Source organism: Myotis yumanensis, unplaced genomic scaffold (genome assembly GCF_028538775.1).
Source record: "Myotis yumanensis isolate MYYU_CA2020_CCGP unplaced genomic scaffold, mMyoYum1.0.hap1 SCAF_16, whole genome shotgun sequence".
Taxonomy (NCBI): Eukaryota; Metazoa; Chordata; class Mammalia; order Chiroptera; family Vespertilionidae; genus Myotis; species Myotis yumanensis.
This window is the reverse complement of record NW_027223767.1, coordinates 39,708,548-39,735,193: the sequence shown is the minus strand read 5'-3', so window position 1 is coordinate 39,735,193 and position 26,646 is coordinate 39,708,548. Positions and strand designations below refer to the sequence as shown.

Below are 26,646 nucleotides of genomic sequence, written 5' to 3'. Positions count from 1 at the left end.
CTGGGAGTGCCCACGCATGCGCATATTCACTCTTATTTCCCGTAACCTTCCGAAGAACGCAACCCGTGAAAAAACTGCCCGAAGCCGAGAGCGCATGTGTGGTTAGACCAAACTCCCGCCGCCTCCGCCTCCTGTCAATCCATCCGCCCACCGACGTCTTCACTATAAACATTGTCCGGAAACAGTGCCCATTTCTGGAAACGCGCTCTCGCTACCAATCGTTGCTCGAGGCAGTAAGAAGGACTAGCCGAGACGCGCCATCTCATTGGTTAGGTTGGCGGGGTGGGCGGGACCAAGGGTCGAGGTGCGGCCAGAGTGGGAGGTGCGAACCCAGGCAAATTTGCCGCCGCCGGGGGAGGCGTGGCCCCGGGGGCGACCGGGAAGGCGACCAGGGGGTGGGGCCCGAAGCGGGGGCGGGGCGACCGTGGGCCCCGAGAACAGCGGTCGGCAGCCGGCGGCGGGAGATCGAGGGCGAGGGGAGCGCGACAGTCCTGCTTGGGGAGATCGGCGCTCGGCCGGTAGGTGACTGGGCAGGGTCCCAGGGCTCGGAGCGGGGAGCACCGCGGATGGGTCGCCCCTCAGCCCGGGACCGGGATGCGGCCGGGCCCGCCGCCCTAGAATGGTGGGGGTCAGCGGCGCGGCTGGTCGGAGGAGTCCACTCGCGCGCGGGCCCTCGGCCCCGGGGGTCTGGTCGGCGGCGCGCCTCACCACGCTTCTAGGGCCACGGCCGCACGCCGTGCTCGCCCCGCATCCCCGCGGGCGACACGCTCGCCCGAAGCGCGCGCGGGGGCGCCCTGCTTCCCTTTCCCCGGTACCCCGATTCCCCTGTGCTCAGCTGTCCCCGCCGCCAGGCCTGCCGCTCCTGCCCGGTGCCCTGGGCGCCCGGTAGGATGGGGGCTCGCCTCGGCGCGGCGGAAGGCGGCTGATGCACAAGCGCTCCCCGGCCGCGTTGCCCCCTGTCTGCCCGGTCAGTGAGACCCTCCGGCTGCCCTGGGAAGTTCTCGATCGCACACCCCGGGCGGGGAGAAGGCGCAGACCTGCCCTTGGCGTTCGGCGGAGCTGGCTGGCCGCTCGCAGCATCCTCCTGCGTCCCCCGACGCCTGGGGACTTCATCTGTCGGCTCCAATAGAATATTTCCATCTCGGAAGCCCACTGTGGCCCCTGGCAACCTGCAGCCACTGTCCCCAGGCAGAAAGGGGCCACTCGTACAGTGCAGAGAGCCCCACCTGGCCAGGAGCCTCCTGATGCTGGGTAACTTCAGAAAAAGGCGGCACCTTCCTTATTAAAGTTAAAAAGTTGCTCTCCGTCCTGAAGGATGGACTGGGCCATGAGTATGGGGAGGGTCGGGGAGAGGATGAATGGAGGGAAGGTAACCGAATTCAGTTTTTGGTAAATGGAGAGACAGTGAACACAGGTGACTTGATTAGGGACTCTAAAGGCAAGTAAAATGAAATGAGGAGAGGTGGGGCCTAATGCAAAATAGCAGTCTGAAGTTTATTCCAGGAAAAATGCTGAAAACCCCTTGACTAGAACCATGGTCGTTCTGAAAGATTCGAAGGAGAGATAATATCTTAACATTAGTGATGTGTTTTTTTACTGAGTATCTTCATACCTGTAACCTCCTTTTTCCTTTAGAACCTGTGTGATGAGACAGATAACATTGTCTCTTATAGATAAGGCACCTGAGAGGGGAGGGGGCATATAGAAATGCCTAAAGCCTAGGACACCGGAATCTTCTCCAGCTCTCCCCCCTGGACCAGGACCACAATCTGGGACTGAGATGCAGAAAGGAGGGAGAAGTGTTCGGTGTGGTGTTCTGCTCTTAGCGCGAGAGGACAGGCGGACAGGTGCTTGTCTTGCTTTACGATGTGTTTGGATCTACTCTTGGTGTTTTTTAAGTGATGTCAAAGTCAGTTCCTTTGGTGCAGCGATGCCAGACCTCTGCTTTTCTCAGACACCTTTCGGGCATCCTCACCTATTTTGAAGGGCGTGGTGAACTTCTCAGAAGGTCTCAAAAGAAACGTAATAATCTCTGACTTTAATTGTAGAAATATGTATCCAGGTATATGTCCTAGCACTTTCGTGAAATCAGGCAATAGGTTGCCAAACTTTAGGTTATCTTCTGTTTTCAGAATATAAGGAGCAGTTTTGAATGTGGTGGGGGCGGGGGGGTTGCCCCTAGTATTGTCTGTTAGAGCTTGTGGGAGTGGCACCACAGACAAGAGACCTTGCCAAATGAGCCTTCATCTATTAAACAGAAATGTCTGGTTGGCCGTTGCCCCTCAACAGATGGAGGTTTGCTTCCTCATTTTGGTTCTCCTGTTGAACACTGACTTCTTTGTGATATTCTTGGAGTGTTTGTGTATCACTGAGTGTGGAGAAAGCAAGCTTGTCCTGATAAGTTGTCCAACTCCAAGCAACCGATGTGATTTTTTGGGTGCGTGATAACAGTTCATCTTGGCAGGGGTCTGGTGAGAGGTCTGTGGGGATGGGAATGAGGTAAAGCTTCCTCCCCGGTTGTTATCTTCATTGTTGGCACCCTCAACCGTGTCTTATCACTCTGGCCTGTGAAGTCACTCTGAATTTCCTATTTTTTCCTGTGTCAGTGGATAGCACATGGGCTTTCCTAACAGGTCTGCCCGCAGTGATCAAGAGCTGACAGATTCATGTTGGTTGACTTATGGATGTTCTTTCTGGGTGGAGAGTTAAGAAATCTTAAACGCAAATTCAGCCCTAAATTAAAAGTAAAAGTCAGCTTGGTAACACATATAGGCAGCATATTCTACCAATGGCTTCCATCCTCTCAGAGCTGTTTTTTTCTCCCCCTGGCAAAAGGTTAAGAGGCAACTAAAATTCTGCTTTCATGATTAATAAGTCACTACCGCAGTTGTGTCTGATGCTTCCTGTTTGCCCCATTTTAGTATTTCAGTTAAACTGGAAACGTGAACATTACGGGCCCGTTAGATGGCACGGTGTGAAATTAGCAGGGAGGGGGTCAATTCCATGTCAGTGGATTTGGGGGACTCTAAAGATCAGCCAGCCCCTCTGGCCTCTGCACGCCAAGATTCCCAGGAAGGGAAAAGTGGGGGTGAGCATCTTTAAGGGAAAGGGCGAGCACTTGAAGTGATGCCTGTGTGAAAGCTTTGCATGTACTTGGTGATGCTGACTGAAATGTTGAAAGCAGTAGCTTAGAAATGGAAGGCCACACGTAGGGCAAATCATGTCGTAGAACATTTCAGTTGAGCTGAGCAAGACATCGCAGTGTGATGGATAAGGGTCCTTAGTTGTGGGCTTGTCTTACTACCTGAGTGACAATGCAGAGAAAAGTCATTTCTCCTCAGTGACCTGTGCGCCCTTCTTTGCATTTTAATTTAAATGATTCTCTTCCCTTCTTGCTATTTGATATCCTTTAATCCCTTTTCCTCCTGATATAAATCCCTTGAAAGTATATGGCGTCAAGAATAATGGTACTATTATTCCTCAGTAGCTATTTTTTGTGTTTTTCTCACAATACTCTTATAAAGAAAGACAGGGACAAAGGTCAGGAAAGTAAAATCTCATAAAGAGAAATAAAGTGGATGAGATTACTCAGGAAATCAGTGTCGTGCCCAGAATCTAAACCCTTATTTCCTGACATCAAGTTCACTGCCTTTTCTACTAACTTACTCATGAAAAGATAAATTGTTTCTGCCCCCCCGCCAAAAAAATGTCAATTTTGAATGTAATTAAACCAGGGTAGCTTCTTTATTTATCTAGCTATATATATATTTAAAAATATTAATATGTCATTAACAATTATTAATCGATATCAATTATTCATAATTATTATTATTAAAAGACCAAAGACGAATAGCATAGCCTATGCTCAGCCCCATTTTACAGATGCAGAAATTGAGGCAGAGTGGTGAAGTGATATATCCAGAGCAATATAGCAAGTCCATGGTGTCTCTGTGTCATATGTGGGGGCTTAGGCTGTCAGGTCAGACAGACCTGGGTCAGATCCAGGTCTGCTACTATCTGTGACCTCAGGCAAACTCAGTGCCTGGCGTATAATAAGCCACAGAAGAAGGCCGCTGTAAATGGTGCTGTTTGGCTGTAAACGTTGTTGGTGATAGTAGTAGGAGTAGTAATAGCAGTAGCAGTAGTTGCCCATTACCACATTGACTAGACCTGTTTTCTGTAAGATGATGTCAGGACGGTCAGACTGCCTGACAGGGCCGAGTCATTTTCTCAGCAGGACCTCCAGGGCGACATTTCTTGTCAGGAGGTTCTAGCTGTCAGGTTGCCCCTGCCTTACACTAAACCATGCCCTCACCACCCTCCCAATGAGCCTACAAAGGCCCAGGCTCTATCTACCTGGTCAGAGTTGGTGATTCTAAACCATGGGTACCCTTCGCCCTCCTGGGACTCTGAGCCAGAGGCACAGCTGGACCTTTCTAGGGCTTTCTGTGTCCTCCATGTGGTGGAGTGGGTCCCAACCTTAACTCTGGAGGTGAAAAAGGAGAATACTGTGTAGAAGTTAAGTCAGCAAGGATTTGTTCCTTTCATAATATATATATATATATTATAATATACATAATATATATACATATACATATATATATATAATTGATCTCAGAGAGGAAGGGAGAGGGAGAGAGAGATATAGAAACATCAATGATGAGAGAGAATCATTGATCGGCTGCCTCCCGCACGCCCCACACTGGGGATCAAGCCCACAACTCAGGCATGTGCCTTGACCAGGAATCAGACTGTGACCCCCTGGTTCATAGGTCGACGCTCAACTACTGAGCCATGCCTGCAGAGCAGGACTTGTTCCTCTTTGTTCAGGGCACTAGGAGGACAATTTTGGTTCTGTGGGGTAGGGTTCCCACCACTACATGCACCCCCAGCTCGCCCTTCCTTCCTCTTACAAATATATCTGCTAATCTGCTACTATCTGTGTGAGCTCAGGCAGACTCAGTGCCCGGCATGTAATGTCTGAGGGCCCTGGATCGGTAGTCACAGACTTACAGAGTTCCCTTTAAATTACCCAAAGGGGGAAAAAAGTTTCACAGTACATTCTAAATTCTTTTTTCCCTCCTTTTAACACAAAACAAAAATAGAGGCTCCCACCAGGCTGCTGTTCCCTTTAAATAACACTTTGTTTTCTCCTGGGGAAGCTGTCTCGATGGCCAAAGAGTCATTTCTAAAGTGAACCTAGTTTTTTAGAAAAAATAGATCACCGGATGTCAAGCATCGTGTTCAGATGAAAATGAAACCAGCAGCCTGGAGTGGCAGCTCCATACTTGACTTCAGGCTGGAGGTGAGAGGCAGAGTGTGTCTGGACCCAGCTCAGTGGCTGGTTGGCCCCACAGAGTGCATTTGATAGGCCCCTTCGTCATTTTCCAGGCAGCTTTGCTTAGGTGAGCAAAGCACTTTCTCTGGAAGGTGAGTCACCCATGCAGGGGTGTAGGTGACAGGCGATTGATCCACCCAGCACAGTTGCAGAGGAAGTCTTGACTGGCCCGTGTGGAGAAGCCCTGTGCCAACGATCAGGTTCATTTCAGCCCAAGGGTTTGGAGATAGGGATACAGAAGCAAACGGAGGCTCCCAGGGCTGGCTGACTGAAAGGGAGATGGATCCCCTGGCACGAGGTCATGTGAATAGGGCACAGAGCCAGATCAGCAGTGAGTCCAGCCACCTTGAGAGTAAAAAATGGCCAGCTTCCAGTGACAGTCAGCAAAGAAGCAGGAGGGGAGCTTTGGCTCCGTGGAGCTGGGAAACCCCTTGGCAAAGAGCAGAGAGATATAACCCCTACTTTGGTGTGAAAGACCTTTTGGGGAACCCTTTTCTACCTGCCTTGCTTTTCACCACCTGAGTTGGAGGCTCCGATGAGCTCCAGTGATTGGAAAGGTTGGATTGAATCCTGCATTTCCAGAAACTGGAATTCCAAGCCTGCCACCACCTAGGTTGTCTGCACTTCAAGAGCCACTGTATGAACTCAGAAAGAAGCAGCAGGGGAACTCCTGAGCTAGCCCTTCTGCACATGCTGGTTGCTATGGCTTCTGATGACCCTCTTACCACTAAATCCATGCCTAGGTGTCCATTCAGTCAAAGAAATTGTTCAGACTCTGTTGTAGATCTGTGTGGTGTTGTTGAGCTTGACTGCTGATGGTCAGGGATGTCTGTAATCAGTGTCTAGGGTCACCCACAAGATGGCCTTGACTTTATTGAAACCACAGGGAAAGAACTAGTATGACCTTGCAAGTGGTCACAAGCTTTTCCCAGCCCCTGGTGCACACACCATCAATCTGGGCTAACCAGCAGTCACTTTGGGTGGGCATGGCTAAGTGGCCGTAGGCCTTAACTGCTCTGTCAAGAAAGTGCTATTAGCATTACAGACTGGAGCCCTAGCTGGTTTAGCTCAGTAGGTAGAGCATCAGCCTGCAGACCCACGGGGCCCGGGTTCGATTCCAGTCAAGGGCACTTACCTTGGTTGCAGGTTCCTTCCCAGCCAGGCCCTGGTCAGGGCTCGTGCAGGAGGCAACCAATCAGCGTGTTTCTCTCACATCAATATTTCTCTCTGTCTTTCCCTGTCTCTTCCACTCTCTCTTTAAAAAAAAGCAATGGAAAAATATCCTCGGGTGAGGTTTAAAAAAGAAAAGAATTATGGGCTGGAAATGATCATTACCATTGCTCACTCCCTTTTTTTTTTTTTTTTTTACAAAAGAATAAATGGAAGGGAGCTGAGTGAGTTGCCCAAAGCCACCAGCTAGTTAATGACTGAAACTGACTAAAGTCCAGGCTCTTTACACTGTGCTGTGCTGCCACTGAACAAAGGAACTACTCCTGAGGCAGGAATTGTATTTTGTTCCTACTTTGTTCCCCCACCCCAACCCCACCACCCTCAGCCTTTCTGCAAGCTCTGGCAGACCGGGAAGGGTGGAGCCAGACGCAGCTGCTCTGGGTCTAAGAAAAAGTAAACAGAAAGCTATTTCATTGACACTGTCTTGTACCATGAAGTTCATGTAACCAAAAGAAGGTCAAGGTTGATAAGAAAATACAATTCTGGGCAGGGTTACCAGGAAGTCTCAAAGATTGCCTACACCTGTAGGACACTTGCCTACCTCGCCAAGCAGTATCTTACCTAAAGTGGGCGTTTAGTTGCTATGAATGATGGATTGTAAGGGCACAAACCCACTGGGCACCAAGAAGCTCTTATCTTTGCCTTATCTTTGTCCTGTGAAGAAGAGACACGTTGCTAGTGGCAGGCAGGTGGCTAGAAGAGCCAGAATAGTCAGCATCATTCCTCTGGATCCATCCAGCTCCTCTCAGTGAAGAGGCTCTTCCTGTGGGCAAAGCATGACGTCATATCTGGATGGTGGCCCCTGCAAGAACAAAGAGCTGTTGTAGCCTAGGTCCACCACCCACCCACCTGCTGACACTGACATTTTCTCTCACTGGGCCAGAATCAGTCTACTGGTCAATACCAGGGACCACTGGGAGGCTTGGGAAGAAAGGAGAGCTTAGCCAGCCTCCAATGAGGATGTTATTGCTAATGACGATTAGAAATAGATTCCTTTGACCCAGGAAGTTAGTTGGATGAATCAGTGTCCTTGAGACCATGCTCAATAGTCCCGGTGGTAAATGCTGAACTTTGAGCAGTAGAAATCGCCTTAGAGATAAGTGTCAAAGGCCAAGACTTGTGTCTCACCTCCTAGCTAGCATGTATACCCAAGTCCGAGCCCAGACGGATATTGTTGAGTTCAGAAGGGTCATTTCTCAAGGAAGTGGAAATAACTGGTCTCTAGGTCAGCATTTAGAAAAGGGGATGGCGGGTGGCTCAGGAGCCAGCTCGCATGATACCTTCTTGCTGGGGTGCAGTCACAATACGTCATGCTGATACCTTGTGCAGGGAGCTGGCTTCATCCCCTCCAGCTCTCCAGGTGATTGGACAGACTGGATACTCAGATCTCAGGCCAGCCAGGCTCTCAGAGCCCACAGCACTCATTTATTCCCCAGTGTGTCAGTCATTCTTTCGTTCAGTTAACACTTGTCAAGCGTATCAAATGTGGCAGGCTCTGCTAGGTGCTAGAATATAAAAATAAGGACAACTGAGGTCCTGCCCCCGAGGAGCTGGCCATGGACATGGAAGCAGACACATTACAGGTGCTGAATCACGAGCCACGACTGTGGGAGCTGGAGAGGAGCGAGGAAGGCACCACATGCCATGGCCCTCCTTTGCCAGCCTGACCCAGCTCTAACTCACACACAGAGCTCCTCAGAGGGGAAGAGCACCCCTCCCCATTCTGCAGGTGTCTGGGCAGGAACGCTCTCAACATTTCTTTCATCTTGGGGCTTTGTGCTGCTTGTTTAGCTTGGAATAAGAGCTTGAGAACAATCTGGAAACCTCAGCACTCTGGGGGAAAGGAGTCATCTGCAGAAGTGTTGGCACGTAGACCATGAGTAGCCAACTGTTAAAGACATGGCAGACTTATCCCGGCCTTCCAGGCTGGTTTTGAGAGGGCAGTGACCAGACTAGCAAATCCCATGTGCTTGGTGCCACTCTGAGACAGATCCGTAGGCGGATGGTCTGTGGCCTCATCCACGGCAGTGCTTCTTTTTTAAAGAAAAATATATTTCTGTTGATTTCAGGAAGGAAGGGAGAGGGAGAGAGAGAAACATCAATGATGAGAGAGACTCATTGATCGGCTGCCTCCTGCACACCCCATGCTGGGGATCGAGCCTGCAACCTGGTCATGTGCCCTGACTGGGAATCAAACGGTGACCTCCTGGTTCATAGGTCATTGCTCAACCCCTGAGCCATGCTGGCCAGGCGACAGTTCTTCTTAGTAACTGTGTTCAGCACTCCAGGAAGGCCTTTCAAGGATTACAACTGTGCAAGCTCCGTGAAGGCAAGGACCTTGTCTGTCCAGGTCACCATCGCATCTCTCTGATCAGCACAGTACCTAGAGCATGGTAGCCCCTGGCTAAGTATTTGTTATTGAGTGAAAGTGCAATACCAGAATCCACACTCCTCCTAGGCCCTGCTGGCCCGAGAGAGGATGAGAGAACCACAGGCTATTTCATGGTTCCCCCTCCTTTACCAAGGAATTGGTCTGAGATCCTCTGTGAATGTTCTGTCATACCACAGGTCCCAAGCCCTTTCTCCCTTCTGGGGGAGACAAGAATGTGAACCTCTATTGTAAAGGGACATGTCAAATGCACCCCTACTGCTCACATCCTCCAGCTGATCATTCAGGCCAGTCTGTCACCGGGTGTGCTGGGCAGCATCTGAAACGAGGCCATGGTCAGGGTTCCACTGCCCAAGGGCGGAGCTGCACCGTGTGCCTCCATGCTTTCCGTGGAAGGCCAGTGTTTGGGTTTTTTTTTGTTTGTTCTGCAGTTCCTCAAACTAGTTCCTCAATTTCAGAACCACTCACCAGTGACTACAATGAACTTGAAGCCTCCTCCCTTACAGGAAGGCTGGGCCTGTCTTTCTCCATCTTCTTTGAATACAGGTAGACCCTGCTTTCAGCCGGTCCCACCTGGGAAAACCAGAGTTACAAACCGAGAGAGGAGGGGAGTGGTTTATCACAGTGGATTGACCGTAGCCCAGGGAACTGCTCCTGCTCAGAATCCAATCCAAAAGGTTACATAAGGAGAGCAGTTTTTCACAACCAAACATTGCTTGTAATGATAACCTCAGGCTGGCAAGATCCAGAAGTGTATTTTGACTCATCAAAGAAAACTGGTTGTGTCTTGCCTGATTTTATGTCATACTTAGGGCAGTTATGGCACTATAATCTTTGGAAATCGGTCATTATTGACCTACCAATATATACTGCAGCCCAGAATATTCAGTTACCCAAAATACCCAACCTATAGATTTCGGTGACACTTGATTTTTTTATATAACATACATTAAAAGTTCCTTGTTGCTTATTGTATAAATCGAAGTATGTATGTGGTTGAGTTTTTTCCTCAATACTACTTCCTCCCCCTTTCTCCTGCATACCAATTGCATAGTTGTGTCTGTGCATCAATGATGCCCCAATGGCAGCTTTACTATATGCCATTGACTCTCCTCATACAAAGGATTTGAAAGTTAAATTGAAAATGCTATTGTCACACATTCCTTTTAAAACTTATACAATGCCCAAGTCAGGGGCCTGGAGACAAAGTACTGGCCACATTTATGAAGATAGCGAAGATACACAAGGTTTTGCTATAAAAACCAAAATCCAAAAACAAACAAACAAAAAAGGCTCAAAAAGCCTGGAACCAGGTTTTATGAAATGAAAGGCAAATTTGAAGCGTGTCATAGAATTGGTCCCTGGTATGGGCCAGCTGTGCTGGACAGCCAGAGCATGGAACACAGGCCGGCCACATGTCCAGCTTGGAGGCTTTGCTCTCCATTCTAATGTTGCTTTTATTAGGAAGCGTTTATGCTTCCTAATTGAGATGCTTCCTCCTGGGTTTCTCACTAATAAACCTTTGGCTTATGGCAGTTTCTGCATTTGGGTCCCAATTTTTAAAACTTAGATAATTTGAAATTGGATACAGTGTCGTGGCTGAGAGTATGGTGGTTGACATAAGAGTCCCTTGTGCAAATCCCGCTTCTAGCACTTCCTTGCAATGTGACCTTGGACATATTACTGACCTACTGAGCCTCAGATTTTCCCTCTGTATAAAGGGAGTAATATTAGTGCCACGCCCACCGAGTTATTTTGAGGATTCAAGAAATAATGCTGCCCTGGCCGGGTAGCTCAGTTAATTGGAGCGTCGTTCTGTACACCAAAAGGTTATGGGTTTGATTCCCAGTCAGGGCGCATACCTAGGTTGCAGGCTCAATCCAGTTGGGGTGCATACAGGAGGCAACCAATCAATGTTTCTCTCACATCAATGTTTCTCTCTCTCTCTCTCTCTCTCTCTCTCTCTCTCCTCCCCCCACCCTTTAAAATCAATAAACATATCCTCCAGTGGGGATTTAAAAAAATAAGAAAAATAATGCATGTATTACCTAATTCATAACAACCGATAATAGCTGTCATTATTATTTTTATTATTATTGACAACCAGCATGTAATTGTGTATATACATAGCAGCAGATGGTTGAAAACACCCAAAGATGTCCACAAGACAATTAATTTCAGCTCCAGCTGCCAAGGAATTCTGGGTCCTGGTTCATGCACTGGCCAGTCATTCCTCAGCCCATCAGAGCTGAGGCACTGCCAGCAGAGAGAGAAGCAGGATGGCGTGTGCAGATGCTCTTCAAAGAACATTCTCCTTCGTGGGTTGCCCTTTTCTTCCTGACCACTTCTGTCCCTCTGCTCTTGGGTTTCTCCCCTCTGCCTTTGATAGTGTTTGTTCCAGATCTTCCTTCTGACACTAGGGCAGCTGGCTGGAAGCTGTGGGAGGTGGGTTTCAGCTTTGCATAGGCAAGGACTTTCGAAGAACTGGCACTTGCCGTGATGGAAAGGACTGCTCATCTTATAACAGCTTCCATCTCACTGGAGGTTCTGCTGTTCACAGAGCACCCACTATGTGCCAGGCACTGTATTGGGCATATAAACATTGTTTCTTACATTTAATTATCCCATAAAATCCTTTTATGTAGGTTTCAGATCCCTGTTTAACAGATGAGATAGTTGACTATCAGATTAGTGACCTGCCCATGGTCACACACCAGAGTGCTAAGAGGCTAAGATTTGAACGTTTGTTTGTTTAATACATTTTTATTGATTTCAAAGAGGAAGGGAGAGAGAGAGAAACATCAGTGATGAGAGAGAATCATTGATCATCTGCCTCCTGCATACCCCACACTGGGGATTGAGCCCACAACCCGGGCATATGGCCTGACAGGACCTCCTCATTCATAGGTAGATGCTCAACTACTGAGCCATGTCAGCCAGGCAAGAACGAGATCTTTTGACTCCAAGGCCAACCTGTTATGTAGCTAGATGGCCCTCCCTCCTAATTATTAAGTGATATATTGGAATAAATTACTTCTAGGGCCCTTCTGATCCTAAGATCATTTTGTGATTCCTTTATCATTTATTTATCCATCCACCCATTTTCCCCAAATGGATTGTAAGCACCTTGAGGGCAAGGGTATCTTTCTAGCAAATAATGAATATCATATTTGGGAACCACCTGTTCTTGACTGATGGATGCTGCCTACTTCCCTGACACATAGAAACAGGAGAGAAGAGAGAGCCCACTAAGAAAAGGCCACCCAGAAATTCCAATTCCAGAAATTTATCACCTAGAACTATGGAATATTATGTATGTACTAGAGGCCTGGTGTATGAAATTCATGCATGGGTAGCATCCCTAGGCCTGGCCGGCGATCAGGGCCAATCTGTGGGGCAACCAGTGGCATGATCAGGGGTCCCCTGCTGGCACCCGCCTTGGCTGGCCTGGGGCCTGCAGGTTGGGGGAAGCTCCTGCATTGAGTGTCTGCCCCCTAGTGGTCAGTGTACATCATAATGACCAGTCGTTCAGCCATTAGGTCAATTTGCATATTGGGCTTTTATTATATAGGGTAAGCTCATGCTTATTTTTAAAATAGTCCAAAATTATATGTATATGTATAGTAATGGAACGAAAAAGATTTATGCTAAACTTAATTAAGTATGTCTTATGTTGTGGGGAAGAGGGAGTGGTACAGGGATTTCTTTCTCTGTCCACTTTTGTATTGTTTAAATGTTGACAATGAACAAGTATTATCTTTGTGATTGAAAACAAAATAAAGCAGGGTCATATATTATATAAGGGAAGTAGGAGAGATTGGTGAGAAAACTTGCCTCTCTCGGGTTTCCCGGATTGGGACCAGCCCTCAGATCCCACCCCTTGACATAAGCAGCGAGGGAGGAACTGGTGGTTTTCTCTCAGGTCCAGTTCTGCTGTTTCCCACTCTATGGGGCCATCGTGCCCATGAGCACTTCTGACACCCAGGCCTGTGACCACTGTGTATACTTGGCAGTGGATGACCACGAATGAGAGCAGGGAAGCGGTGGCCATCAGAAGTGAGGACGGCTGGCAGAGCCATCTTTGAGCACCTTCCTACTTCTTGAGTCATAACTGATAAAGCCCACAGTCCCCAGAAGAGAACAAAAAGGGGAGTGAAATGAAAACCAAAACCGGGAGGAATGGGCTTGCCCATCTCCAGCCTTCTGCGTTAGTGGCCCTGCTGCCAGAACTCAGTGCCAGCCACAGAGAATAGGTGAGGCTTCCTGTGTGAGTGGTGTGTGTGCCCAAGGGGGCGGGGGAGAAGCGGAGACAGTCATCACCTGCTTGTTAAGTCCCACACACACGCAAAGGTGGACCAGACCAAGAGCGCCTCTCTGGAGGAAGATACAAGAAACTGGTGAAGGGATCCCCTCAGAGGAACGGGGGAAAGGTGGGAAGGACTTGCACTTGTCACTCTATATCCTTTCGGTATTTTTTTAACCACTTGGAACCGTCTGTGAAAAAATGAACACTGAGAAAAGTAATACATGCTCACTGAAAAAAATAAGTGGAAACATTAGAAAAGTATAAAGAATATTTAACACCTCCAAGAAAGAAACATTGCTGTATGTGTGTGCTAGGTGTGCATTTTTTTATAAATGTATCCCGCTTGCCCTGACCGGTTTGGCTCGGTGGATAGAGTGTCGGCCTGCAGACTGAAGGGTCCCAGGTTCGATTCCGGTCAAGGGCATATACCTTGGTTGCAGGCACATCCCCAGTAGGAGGCGTGCAGGAGGCAGCTGATTGATGTTTCTCTCTCATCGATGTTTCAAACTCTCCATCTCTTTCCCTTCCTCTCTGTAAAAAATCAATAAAATATATTTAAAAAATAAAATAAAAATAAATGTATCCCGTTAGTATTTCTCCATATAGTTAAAAATTATTTATAAGCAATTTTAAATGGATGTAGCAGGATTTATTTCATAATTATCCTTCCCCTGTACTTAGACTTTCCCCCAGTTTTTCACTATTATAAAAATACACTGAACCTCTTTGTGCATCTTTATCCGTATTACTGTTTGCGCCATACCTAGATTGCAAGTCTGAGTTGTGCACACAGAAATGTCTGTCTTCTCTTGGCATAATGCTTTATTGTTTCCAGAGTTCTTTCATCTACATTATTTCATTTGATGACTAAAGGGAGTAAGGGTGTGGTGAAGGGCCAGGGTGAGGGTGAAAAAAATGAGGAGACCCAGTGCTGAAAGCCGTCGGAAAAGGAGGCCATGCAGGGGAGCTGATGGGAGGGACTTCCTGGAGGTGGAAGGCCTGAACTCCACCTGTGAAGGACAAGCAGGATGTGCAAGGCGGCCCACACAAGGACGTGACACACTCCTCTAGAGACTGTAGATTCGAGCAACTAGCAGGGTGTGGAGAGATCAGACTGGCCAGAGCCAAACCTTGTGTTTAGGGAAATAGTGGTCAGACAGATTATGGACCACAGAGTTGGGTCTGGGCCCATAAGCAGTGCAGAGCCAATAGATGTCTTTGAGCGTGAGGTTATTTTAGGGACATGATGTTTTAAGATTAGCTCAGCATCAGGGTGGGCTGGGAGGGGGTCAGGGAGAAGCAGATGTGGGAAAGACCTATGCTAATAGAATAGGTATCAGGTGATTGCCTTAAACATGTGAAGGAGCTGTCAACAGCAATGTTCCTGCATGTGGTGGGAATTGAAGGACAGTCATAAATTTTATTCCATGCATTTCATTTATCGGGCAGTTTGACCTATGGAATTGGCAGCGAGATTGCCTTTTTGTGGGCATGGCAGGTTTCTTATTTATAATTGATCTGTGAGGTTTTAATGATTAATGTACATTCACATTTCATAGCCTCCTTAATGGGAAATTGCTCTCCTGGGAAGCAGAACTCAAGCTGGCAAATGAGGCAGGTTTGGAGATTCCTCCAGTTTCACCAGAGTGCTCCTTCCTCCTTCCTCAGATGTCTGCTTCTAGGTCCAGTGCCCACTCGGGCTCCCCACCTAAGGGAGAGAATGAAGCCTCCCAGACGCCTGTAACTTGTAATATTGTCAGCCTAGGCCAGGGAGGTGGGGGAAGATCCTGTCCCAATGACACGGTTTTCATTTAACACCCAGCACCCACCATTTGCCCCTGCCCCGTAGGCTCCTCCACCTGGAACTCTGCTCCTGAATGCTCTGCCTCTCTCTCTTCTGAGAATGTAACCCCTGGAGGTGTATCAGGACCAAGCACATTTCCATTATCTGGTACCTGACCTCCACCAGCAGCCTCATCTCCTGCCTTCGGCTTCCTGACCTAAGTTGCCCATCAGCAACTTGGAGCTGTTTGTGATTCCTATATAGACTCACTCTGCACCTTAACTCCAGCCATTCTCTCTACCCGAAATACCCTCTCCTTTTTCTTGGGAAACGTTTGCTCACCATTGAGTCTCAGTGTGGGCATCGCCTGCTTTAGGATGCCTTTCCTGACACCCACCAGGCTGGGCTAGATGTCCCTCCGTGTGTTCTCATTGCAGCTGCTGTGTGTCTGTGTCTGTCGTTGCATCACTGTATTGTATTGTTTCTCTGACGACTTGTCTCTTTGCCCCCGGTAGACTGTAAGCTCCTCAAGGGACTGTGTCTTCTTCCTCAGTGTATCCCCAGCGCCCAGCACAGGGCCCAGCACCCAGTGTGAGCTCAAAGAATGCTGCTGTGAGATGCTGCCGTTCTCTGCAGTGTGACAGGGCACGCTGAAGCCATAAAGCCTCAGCCTGCCACCAGTTCGGGACGTTGAGGCTCTTTATTGGGTGTGCATATAAGTGATTGTTATATACTTTTGTCTTAAGTATTTTGTCTGATATTAATATTACGTGGTTTTATATCGACCTGGATATCTCTTTCCATCCTTTCTTTCAAACTTTCTGTATAATTTTGTTTTGTTTCTTTTAGTCACTATCTAGCCAGATCTTTTAAAAACCTTTCTGACTGGCTGTGTTTTAATAGATGTGCTTAATCTATTTATGTCTATTGTGATTATTGATATATTAACATTTCAACTTATCTCTGCCCCCTTAACTTGTGTTTCATTTTATACTTGCTGTCCTTTTTCTTCTCCTTACCTTTTGTTAGAGCAATCAAGCTTTCTATTTTTCCTTTTTTACCCTTTTGGTTTGGAAACTCTGAATTGTATTTTTGTTCTTATAGTTAGCTATTCTTAAATTTTAACATACATCGATAACTATTAGTTTTTCTAATGAAGTGTAAACATTTTGACATGTAAATTCCATTAAAGGCAAGGCTCTTATCACCCTTTACCCATGGATCCACACACTCCACCCTTCTTCCTTATTTATATTGTCCAGAACTTAATGTTTTTAAATGTTTTAAACTAATTCCTTTAACATTCTATTGTTAATTAAACTGACCAGCATATCATATTGTCCCTGTGCCTTCCATTGTTGCTTGCATCCCATTTCTTCTCTGTTTCACTTTTCTGCTTGCCTTCAGTGTTGTTGTTGTTTCTTATTTTTAACTTTTTTATTGAATTTATTGGGTTGACCTTTTCAGTGAGTGGTTCTTTCAATGAAGGTAGCACCATCTTTCCTAGAACTCTTGTTTGTATGTGTATTGTGTGTGAGTTTCTTTTTAATTGTTTTAAGAAAATGAAATGACCTGCTAATGCTAATCAAGTTAAAAATCATAATCCCCAGGAACATGTACATATAAGTCAACTAAAAATCTGACCAATTTTTTTGCTGATTCAGTTCTTATTGATGAGATCTCTCATTTTTCGATCTTATGCCTCCATAGGCTAAGAAATTATTACCGACAGTGGATAGATCCTGTGGGTGAAATAAGGGTAGTGATATCCACATGGGTAGTAATACTGCTCAATTCCTGGTTGTTCCAGGTACCTCTGCCAAGAAACTTTTATCCTAAAAAGGAACTGAGGATCCTTGAGTCCCAGGAGAAAGGGCCAGGCGTGTCCTAGCTTTAGCCCTAACCCCACATTAGATGCTCTAGTTGTATAAATTGGCCTCATTGTTTCTGCAGGTAACATGTCTTGAAAACTTAGTTCCTTCATCTGTAAAATGGGCACAGTATTAACCAACCTTACCGGTTGCTGAGATAAAGCACCTAGTACATGCCTAGTACATTGAAGACGTCTGATGACTGGTCGTGGTCATTGCAGTCCCTGGCCCTCAGGAGACACTCATTGAACACTTGCCGAATGAATGCAGGAGCCTAACACAAAAGGCTTCATTGAGGAGATAGGTTATAAAGGGTAGGTGAGATCTGGGCAGATATTAATAAAGAAAGAAGGCATTCTCTATAGGAGCAACAAGGTGAGCAAAAGGAAAGAATCTGAGGCTCACCCATTGCTGCTCTGCTTGGGCCAGTGAAAGGAGACTGGCTGGAACAGAAGCTGGACTAGGGGTTGGGGGGCAGGGCAGAAAGGGAGCCAGGGCTGAGCGTGCCTGGGGATCGCTGTCTGCCTCGCCAGATGACTTTTGCCAGGCCAGCTCGCTCTGCCTGACGCAGGCCCTTGGTTCCCCTTCCTGCACAGCCCCTCGTTCTTGATAAGCTCAGGCTGGCCCAGTGGCCAGGCAAGCTGGGGCTTAAAAGAGGAAGCATCAGAATAAGATTGGTTTTTCAACTAATATCTTACTAAGGAAGTTGAGTCATTCTACTTCTGCTATTTGTCCCCTCTGGGCATTCAGAGAAGGACAGATTTTACTTCCAGATGAAATAGTCATGAGAGGGATTTGCCCTGGTCTGCCCTGACCCCTCAGTGGACATTTTCAAGATGACCCTATAAGATGGAGCTTTTTATTTCCTTTATATTCAGAGAACCAAGGCTCACGTATGGCTTAAGTAAGGCTCGACATCTTGACTATATGGCGTTGAAACAGAGAAGTACCATTGTCTGAGTGGCAGCATTTATGGGCCTGGTGAAGGGCAAGGGAGTGAACTTTCATTTAGTATCTTCTATTGGCCAAGCAAACCAATTGGCGTTTCTGTACTCTACCTCATTCAGTCCTCAAAATAACTCCAAAGACACGAAGAGAAGAAACTGGGCAGCCTGCTTAAGCTTTAGGCAGCAAGCCTCACCTCTGCAACCTGTGACTGTGCGACTTTTATTTTTTTTAATATATGTCTTCATTGATTTGAGAGAGGAAGGGAGAGGGAGAGCGAGATAGAAACACCAATGATGACAGAGAATCATCTATTGGCTGCCTCCTGCAGGCCCCCTACTGGGGACCGAGCCCACAACCCGGGCATGTGTCCTGACCAGGAACCGAACCGTGACCTCCTGGTTCATAGGTTGATGCTCAACCACTGAGCCATGCCGGCAGGGCCAGAGAAGCTTTTTAAATGTGAATTACATATCAGTTGCATGCTTCTAGCTCTTTTATATATTAGGAGTTAAGGTCTGATTTCATTTGACAAAAATGGTCTCATGGCTTTTTTTTTTTTTTTGGTTTAAGTTGCCAAGGCTAAAACCCTTATCTTCTGGTTCCTAGTCTGGTGTTTTCACCAGACTTACTAAAACAGGGAAGTGAAATATGATACATTTTAGAGAGGTTATCAACACTGAAGATAAAATTTTAAACATTATTTTTGTACCCTCTAGTTAATAAAATAAAAAAAAAATCATTTAACCTAAACTACATTCCTGTCTCAGGATCCTAGGAACAACTTTTGCTGTTGAGTAAACATCGCTATCATGGCTTTAGACCAGCGCTGTCCCGTGGACCGTTCTGCAGTGGTGGAAGCGTTCTCTCGCTGCACTGTCCAACATAGTAGCTAGTGAAACTGAGGAACTGATTTTAAAATTTTATTTAATTTTAATTCATTTACATCCCTAGTGGCCACCATAGTGGACAGCGCAGCCTTACAGTATAGAGAGGGGCTGAAGTGACAGTCCCTGACCCCTTGGCATCAGAATCATCCAGGGAACTTGTCAAAAGCACAGATTCTGGGCCTAATGCCCAGTGACTGATTCAGTAAGTGTAGGGTGAGTGCATCTTAAGAACTCACCTGGTTATTCTAACCTGCGGTCAGGTTGGAAATTGCTGCGTTAGCCGGGTGCCCTCTTCCTTAGGGTGGGAGAGCAGAGCCAGCATCAGGTATTCAGCCCTGGCCTTGATCTGGGAGATTACAGCAACCTTCTGAGGAATGTCAGGCCCTTGGAGAATGTGATAGAAGCTATGGACCTCTTCCCTGGAAAAAGCCCAAACTGTATATTTTGACATGCCATCCTGAAGCCATCCTTGAACCCACTCCTCACCTTGGACGGAAGACCTTTACTACCTGGTAGGGGAGCCAAGTTAGAGTCTTTGGGTCTGGGAGCCTTGTCCACAACAAGCTGTCATACGGGTCTGCCCAAGGGTTCATCTGGTACCATCCCAGTCATTCCTACCCCACCCCCCCTCGACTTCCAGGGGCTCAGCAAGGCACCCCAGAAGAGAGAATAGGCAGTGTGCATGCATCGGGCCCTGAAAGAATGAATACTGAAGGAACTCCACCCCTTTCCCTTCCACTTTTATTTTCATGGCCTTGGGTGAGCTGAGTGCATTTGGCTATTGCTACAGCTCGCATACGTCCTCAGCTCAGCTCTGACAGAGCAGAGGCCGGACTGCATTTGAGGCATGAGTGGAGCTGGGGAGAGAGTCCAGGCTGAGTAATGGATCAGGATTTTGACCTGCTTTCAAAGGCAGAGACATATCTGGCTCCTTAGTCCTCACTCTCCACAAGCTGCAGGAGAGAGAAGGGGCAGCAGAGCTGCGGGGCTGTGAACTGGGGTGACTACCCAGGGACCAAAACCCAGGGCTGGGAAGGCCACCCGGCTAGCAGTCCCAGGATTAATGCAGAACCTGCTTTTGTAGACCAGACCCAGTACAGAAGTGGGGACGGCGGGAAGGAGCATGAGCGTGTGTGTGTGTGTGTGTGTGTGTGTGTGTGTGTGTGTGTGTGTGTGTGTGTGTAAGAGCTGCTGTCAGGCAAAGTGTCCCGAGAATAGCCTCTTGAACTTGGAGTCTGTCAGTGAGGGCCTGAGTCATGGTCATGTGGCCCAGGAAAGCCAGCCACAGGAGAAGCTGTACAGTTCCCAGGCCGTGATTTCATGCCCCTGAGAGGTGAGGGTCAGCCTGTTTTCCCCGTGCCCTTCACAGGTTCAGCTGCCAGCTGCTGGGCTAGCTTCTCAACAGCCTTCTTGTTCCTCTCCGCCTGCCAGGCTGGTGGGTGAGTCACCAGGGAACTGCACAGGCCCTGAGCTTGGCTGCCTCCGCCTCAGCTTCTCCCAGGCAGGGGAGCCTGACATGCTCATGGGGGAGGATCAGGGCGCCTGGCCAGCAGCCCTTCTAACCACCAAGGTGAAAGGATGGCTGTGGCGGGGAGGGGGAGTGGAGCTCTGGCTCAGGGTGAGCCATGTCAGGCAGAGGTGGGCTCTGTGAGCACCAGCACATCTAGATCTCAAACAGCTGGGTGCCCTCGGGACAGCCGTTGACCACTCGGCCTCATTTCTCTCACTCGTCGGATGGAATTCTCTCTCCATCCCCCACGCTCAGGATCATCCTGGCTCTGGAGGTCATCCTTTGATCCCCTCATTCAGCCAACATCGATGGTCTCCTCTGTGCCTCGCTGTGCTATACACTGAGGGCACCACCTCTGCCCTCAGGAGCCTTCTGACCAGGGAGTTCCCCTTGTGTTTGCCTGTAACCCCGGAGACTAAGGGAGCAGGCAACACAGCCGAGAGCCTGGGGTTCTAGGTCCTGGCCCTGCACTGCCATACAGTCTGGGTGACCTTGGGCAAGTCACTGCCAAATCAGGTCTCAATTTCTTCAAGTGAAAATGAGGAGGCCCTAGCCAGTTTGGCTCAGTAGAAGGTTGGCCTGTGGACTGAAGGATCCTGGGTTAGATTCCCGTCAAGGGCACATACCTCAGTTGCAGGCTCCTCTCTGGCCTGGGCCCTGATCTGGGCTCATGCAAGAGCCAACCAATTGATGTGATATATTTCTCTCTGTCTTTCCCTCTCTTTTCCACTCTCTCTCAAAATCAATGGAAAAATATTCTCGAGTAAGGATTAAAAAAAAAAGAGAGAAAGAAAATGAGGAGGTTGCGCCCTGAGGGTTTTGCTCAGTGGTTGAGCTTTGACCTATGAACCAGGAGGTCACAGTTCGATTCCCAGTCAGGGCACATGGCTGGGTTATTGGCTCAATCCCCAGTAAGGAGTATGCAGGAGGCAGCCGATCAATGATTTTCTCTCACTGATGTTTCTCTTTCCCTCTCCCTTCCTCTCTGAAATCAATAAAAATATATATTAAAAAAGAAAAGGAGGAGGTTAAAGTACTGTGGAGGTCCCTGTAAGCAGAACTCTAAGGCTGTTAGGTTTGGAGGTTTGGGGTTGTTTTTAAGATCTCCATTCCCCTGGTAAAGAATCCGAGGAAGGTGGGAGGTGCTGTAGGCCCCAGATCAATTCCCTTTTGGAGGTTGCAGGGGTTGAGGAGGTGGTTGGGAAGAAAGTGTTCTTACAAGGAAAACAGTCGCTTGGAGGGCTTTGGCCTGATTGAAGTCAGAACACCCCCTGGACTGCTGAAAGTCATCAAGTAACGATGAGGTCACCCATTCAGCCTCCTCTGCGTCTAGCCTTCAGGACCAAACCCAGGCATCCATGCTGAAAGCTGGAGCCACTCTGAGTTCAAAGCTCGGAGGCCCTTGAAGGCACAGATGTGAGGATCGAATTAGTGACCAACACACCCAGCCCCCTCACCCCACCCCAGTCAGACTGGCTCGGTCTTTCATAGTCTTTGTGGTGAGGCAGACTCAGTAGGAAGGTTTGAGCCTAATGTTTCCCAGCTTCTGACTGTCTCGTTTTAGCTTGATAGGGCAAAAGGCCAGAGGCGGTCCAGCTTTGGCGTGGTTCACAGGGTCTGCCTTTCTACCCAAAGAGCAAACGGAGGCGTGATCCGGGATGAGTGGAGTTACAGCAGGGAAGACTGTCTCTGGTAGTGACACCTTTAAGACCAGCCTGCCACCACAGAGCACTCATTAAAGACCTGTTTGTGCCCCAGGCAGTTTGGCTCAGTGGATACAGCGTCAGCCTGCGGGGGACTGAGGGGTCCCGGGTTCGATTTCCAGTCAAGGGCATGTACCTGGTTACAAGCTCCTAATTGGGGGCGTGTGGAGGCAACCAATCAATGTGTCTCTCTCACATTGATATTTCTCTCTGTGTGTCTATCCCCCTCGCTTCCACTCTCTCTAAAAATTAATGGAGCCCTGCCTGGTTTGGCTCAGTGGATAGAGCGTCGGCCTGCGGACTCAGGGGTCCCAGGTTCGATTCCGGTCAAGGGCATGTACCTTGGTTGCGGGCACATCCCCGGTGGGGGGTATGCAGAACACAGCTGATCGATGTTTCTCTCTCATCGATGTTTCTAACTCTCTATCCCTCTCCCTTCCTTGCTGAAAAAATCAATAAAAAAATATACTTAAAAAAATAAAAATAAAAAATAAAAATCAATGGAAAAATATCCTCAGGTGAGGATTAACACCAAATAAATAAATAAATAGATAGGGCCTGTTTGCATCTGGTGCCTTCTCAGGCTTTGTCTGTAGCAAGTCAAGACCCTGCTCTGTGGGAGTCACAGCCCAGTCTTTAGAAGGGTTCCCAGATGGTCAGTCTCCGGTGGTACGGTTCTGTTTCATGGCAGTTCTAGCCCACAGGCTATTTGCACAGGTTGTCAGCACACGGGGCTCACCCTGCAGCTTCCTGTAACACTCAGGGCCGCTAGAGATTGAATTCTCGTGCTTTGCCCTCTTATTTCTAAGAGGTGTGGGGGGGTGCTGGAGGCTCTAATCTTGCTGCTGTTGCCTGCAAGAAAGATGAGACCTAGGAGAGGTGTTCAGCAAATGAGTTCGGACGTTACAGAAGGAAGTATGTCAGTTCCTCTGGAGAGCCACAAGCAGATGCTTCCTGGACAGGAGCCAGGCGCTGGCGCCGCCGTTCGCATGGTGATTTTTAGACTTTGTCAGACATGTGTATACATATGCGCATATGCATACGTATGTCTAGCCCTGCTAGGGAGCAAAACCTTCATTCTCTCCTGTTGGAGAAGAGCCATGTGGACGGTGCAGACATGTCCTCTGAGAAGACAAGGCTTGAGCAGTCAGTGCGGTGACTCATGGTTTTGGAATATAGGATCCACCACCCTGTTCTGGGGAAGCAACATTTGCCATAAAACAAACAACAGAAGATCCCACCATTATTTATAAAAGCAAGAAAGAACCAACCCAGATGTTTGTGCCATGGTGTCTGGAGGAAGTGGCCGGAAGCCTCCTTGTTGGGCAGGGTGGAGGCGTCTGTTGAGGGTGGTGTGCTGGTAGGGCCGGGGGCTCGCTGCTCCTGGGGCCGGTGTAGATGCTGAGAGGGGGACTGCTTTGCCTTCGGGAACATTTGGAGGATGCGTGCATGGGCATAAAGAGGCAGAGCCCATTACCCTGCTTTTCTCCTCCGCCCCACGCCTGACCTGGGCCCCTCGGGGTCTGTGAGTGACCTGCTCTTGTTTGGTCTTCCCCTCAGGGTGAGCGTGAGCCTGGGAGATGGCAGTGATGGAAGTGGCCTGCCCAGGCGCTCCTGGCTCGGCGGTCGGGCAGCAGAAGGAGCTCGCCAAAGCCAAGGAGAAGACACAGGCCATGGAGAAGATGCACAGCTCCGTCAACAAGCTTGAGGCCGTGGAGAAGAGCCCCGTGTTCTGCGGGAAGTGGGAAATCCTGAACGACGTGATCACCAAAGGCACCGCCAAGGAAGGCTCTGAGGGAGGGCCGGCCGCCATCTCCATCATTGCCCAGGCTGAATGTGAGGGTCCCAGGCTAGGAGGGTACTGGCTGAGAGGGTGGGCCTGCAAGTGGGTGCGGCTCTTACGCAAGGGTGGCTGGCACAGGTGAGGTTTGGGGTCTCCTATGGAAGAGGGAGGTCATGGTGACCACTCTCTGTGATTCTCACAAGATACAACTGGGTGGAGTGGAGGTTAAGCCAAGACTGAGCGTGAAGTGGGAGTTATAACAGTGCTGGGGAAGTGAGACGGAAGGAGGGAGAAGTGGCAGATGGAGGCCTTTTCCCATTGTAACCAGAGCAGGGAAGGGAGGCAGGACACTGTGGGCTCCACAGGTCCCGGGGGCTCTGCAGGATTGCCCAGCAGGCCCTTAGCCTTCTGTCCTGACCTTGGGCAGCCGGCACATCTCTGGAGAGGCCCCGGCAGGAAAGGCCAGGTCTCCTGGAAAGCCCCTGTGGGGCCTGATTCTCTTCCATCTCAAGGTGGCCCCACCCCAAAGAATGAACACCTGCTCCTGGGCCTGCTGGGCAAGTTGATGGCCGCAGGCGGCTGCAGGGTGAGGCCTGGCCTGGCCCTTTCTGCTTCCACTTACAGTACCTCAAAATGATTGAAACGATGGCTGCCGCAGGAGCCGGAGAAACCCCCAGGAGGGCTGGGTCGGGCCAGGAGTCTCCTCTCTCCCCACCCACCCTCGGAGGTTTCTGGGCAGGCAGACAGCTCCTGACGGCATTTTCCCACATTCACATCCTTCCCCTCATCTTCCACTGCCTTCTGTCTGGTTTCTGAGGAGAGATGAGGGAATAAAAATTGAAGTGGAGTGAGTGACATAATGTAATAATAGACACATAAACACACATATACACATACGTGTAAGTACGTAATAGCTTATATTTATTGAGCTGTGATATGTGCCAAGCACTTTGGTGAGGATTTTGTATAGATCATCTCACTTAAGCTTCACAGTAAGGAAAGTGAGGTGGGCACCCTATGACCCGTATTATAGGTCTGCCTTCTGCTCTTGACCCCTAAACTGGGAGGGTGGGGTGCAGCAGTCAGTGAGAGGAGCTGGCATGGGTAAGGAGTGAGCCACCAGGCAGACGGAGTGGTCCCGAGGGTGTCTCTAAAATGCCTCTCTCCCAAGTGCTGAATTCCTGTTCCTGCTCTTCTCCCTTCTGCTTGTCCAACCCCGTTTCCTTTACTTCAAAGGTGAGAACAGCCAAGAGTTCAGCCCCACCTTTTCAGAGCGGATTTTCATCGCTGGGTCAAAACAGTACAGGTAAGGAGGTGAGCTTGAGCGGGACACGGGGAACTAAGCCAGCGTCCTCCCTCCCCCAGCTGCTCGCCCGCCCGGCCGCTCCCCGGTGACCCCTGGCTCCCTCCTTCAGCACCTGTGGTGCAGCCCTTGGAACCCGCCCAGGCTTTCCTGGCGGAGCTGCTCTCTCAGCCAAATAAGCTTTTCAAAAGCTTTTCACAGCGTGTGGATGACTGCCTCTGGGTCGCATCAGCTTGACATTTTATTTTTGTTCTCCTCAGAGTCCTTGCTGCTCCCCCTCATTTCCCATCAACAGGGAGGGCGCTGGGAACAGAGATCACTTTTTCGCTGGTCCGTGACCATAGGTGCAGGCCCGAGGGGCCACCCTGACTGTGGGAGAAACCTGCAGTGTCTTTTCTCCTGTGAGACACACCCGGAGGGATGAGGGTTTGGAAACAGGCAGACTCACAGCTCCGGGGCCCTGGAGGAAGGCGGCCAAGCGAGGCTCAGTCTGTTCCCAGGCTCCCCATCCCCAAGGATGAATTTTGGCAACTGAAAGTTGAACCTGGAAACAACTTCCTCCTCTACCACCAGGCGGACTTTTTTATCATTGCAATATGGAAACTGCTAGTGATAAAAAAGGTTGTGGGGCCATAGCCGGTTTGGCTCAGTGGACAGAGCCTGCTGCCTGGAGGATCCGGGTTCAATTCCAGTCAAGGTCACATGAGCCGGTTTTGGGCTCAGTCCCCAGGGAGGGTCGTGCAGGAGGCAGCCAATCAATGATTCTCTCTCATCATTGATGCTTCTGTCTATCTCTCCCTCAATCTTCCTCTCTGAAATCAATAAAAATATATTAAAAAAAAAAAAAAGGTTGTGGGGAGGACCGCTGCCCTTGAACCCATAAATGCTCAGTGTTTGGTCAAATTCCTTACACTGCCCCTCATGCCTTTTGCCCAGGGGAGGGGTTCCTGAGGGAACCACTCTTTGAGCTCCCCGAGAAAAGCGTGTAGGCCTCTAGCAGCCCCCAGGACTGGGGTGCATCTGCCTCCTGTGTGCGAGGGTGGCTAAGGCCAAGTTCTGTCCACAGCTGTTTGGCAGCCATCCTTCCAGAAACCGTTGCCAGTGCCTTAATACCTGGCAGGGGAAGGAGCCAGTGAGATCCATGGCGGTGGGGAGGCCATCAGAGAAAGCCAGGCTCCCCTGGCCCCTGGTCACCAGCCCAGGCAAGATGTCTTGTTTCTATGGCTCCTCACATTCCTATGGCCACCAGGGATCAGAGGTGACTGTCCTCAACCGTCCCTTCTTCTGGAGGTGACAGAAGCAAACTCTTGTCAGTTAGAGTGAATGCCCACCACGGAGTGACCCTCAGAGCCACACGCCCCCTGCTGGGCCCTCCGGGGACTCTCCCCTTGGAGGGAGGGAGAGTGTGTGCCCTGAACACCCAGCCCCAATAATAATGGTTTATGGGAAATTTGCCTTTGGGGCCAGGCACTGAGGTAGGCTTTTTGAATGAGATGTTTCTTTTTTTATTTTATTTTTTTTATTTTTATTGATTTCAGAGAGGAAGGGATAGGGAGAGAGAGACAGAAACATCAATGATGAGAGAGAATCACTGA

At 49.0% G+C, this 26,646-nt stretch overlaps 1 protein-coding gene across 2 annotated transcripts in view; it reads left to right on the top strand.

Moving 5' to 3' along the window:
- The first annotated feature begins 430 nt into the window (after nt 1-430).
- MAP3K14 (mitogen-activated protein kinase kinase kinase 14) overlaps nt 431-26,646 on the top strand; it is a 43,037-nt gene continuing 16,821 nt past the window's right edge. For both annotated transcript variants that reach the window (XM_070394046.1, XM_070394044.1), the window contains exons 1-3: nt 431-518; nt 23,526-23,801; nt 24,985-25,054. In XM_070394046.1, the coding sequence (XP_070250147.1) occupies nt 23,546-23,801; nt 24,985-25,054 (326 nt within the window). In that variant the 5' untranslated portion in view covers nt 431-518; nt 23,526-23,545. The remainder of the gene's footprint in view (nt 519-23,525; nt 23,802-24,984; nt 25,055-26,646) is intronic.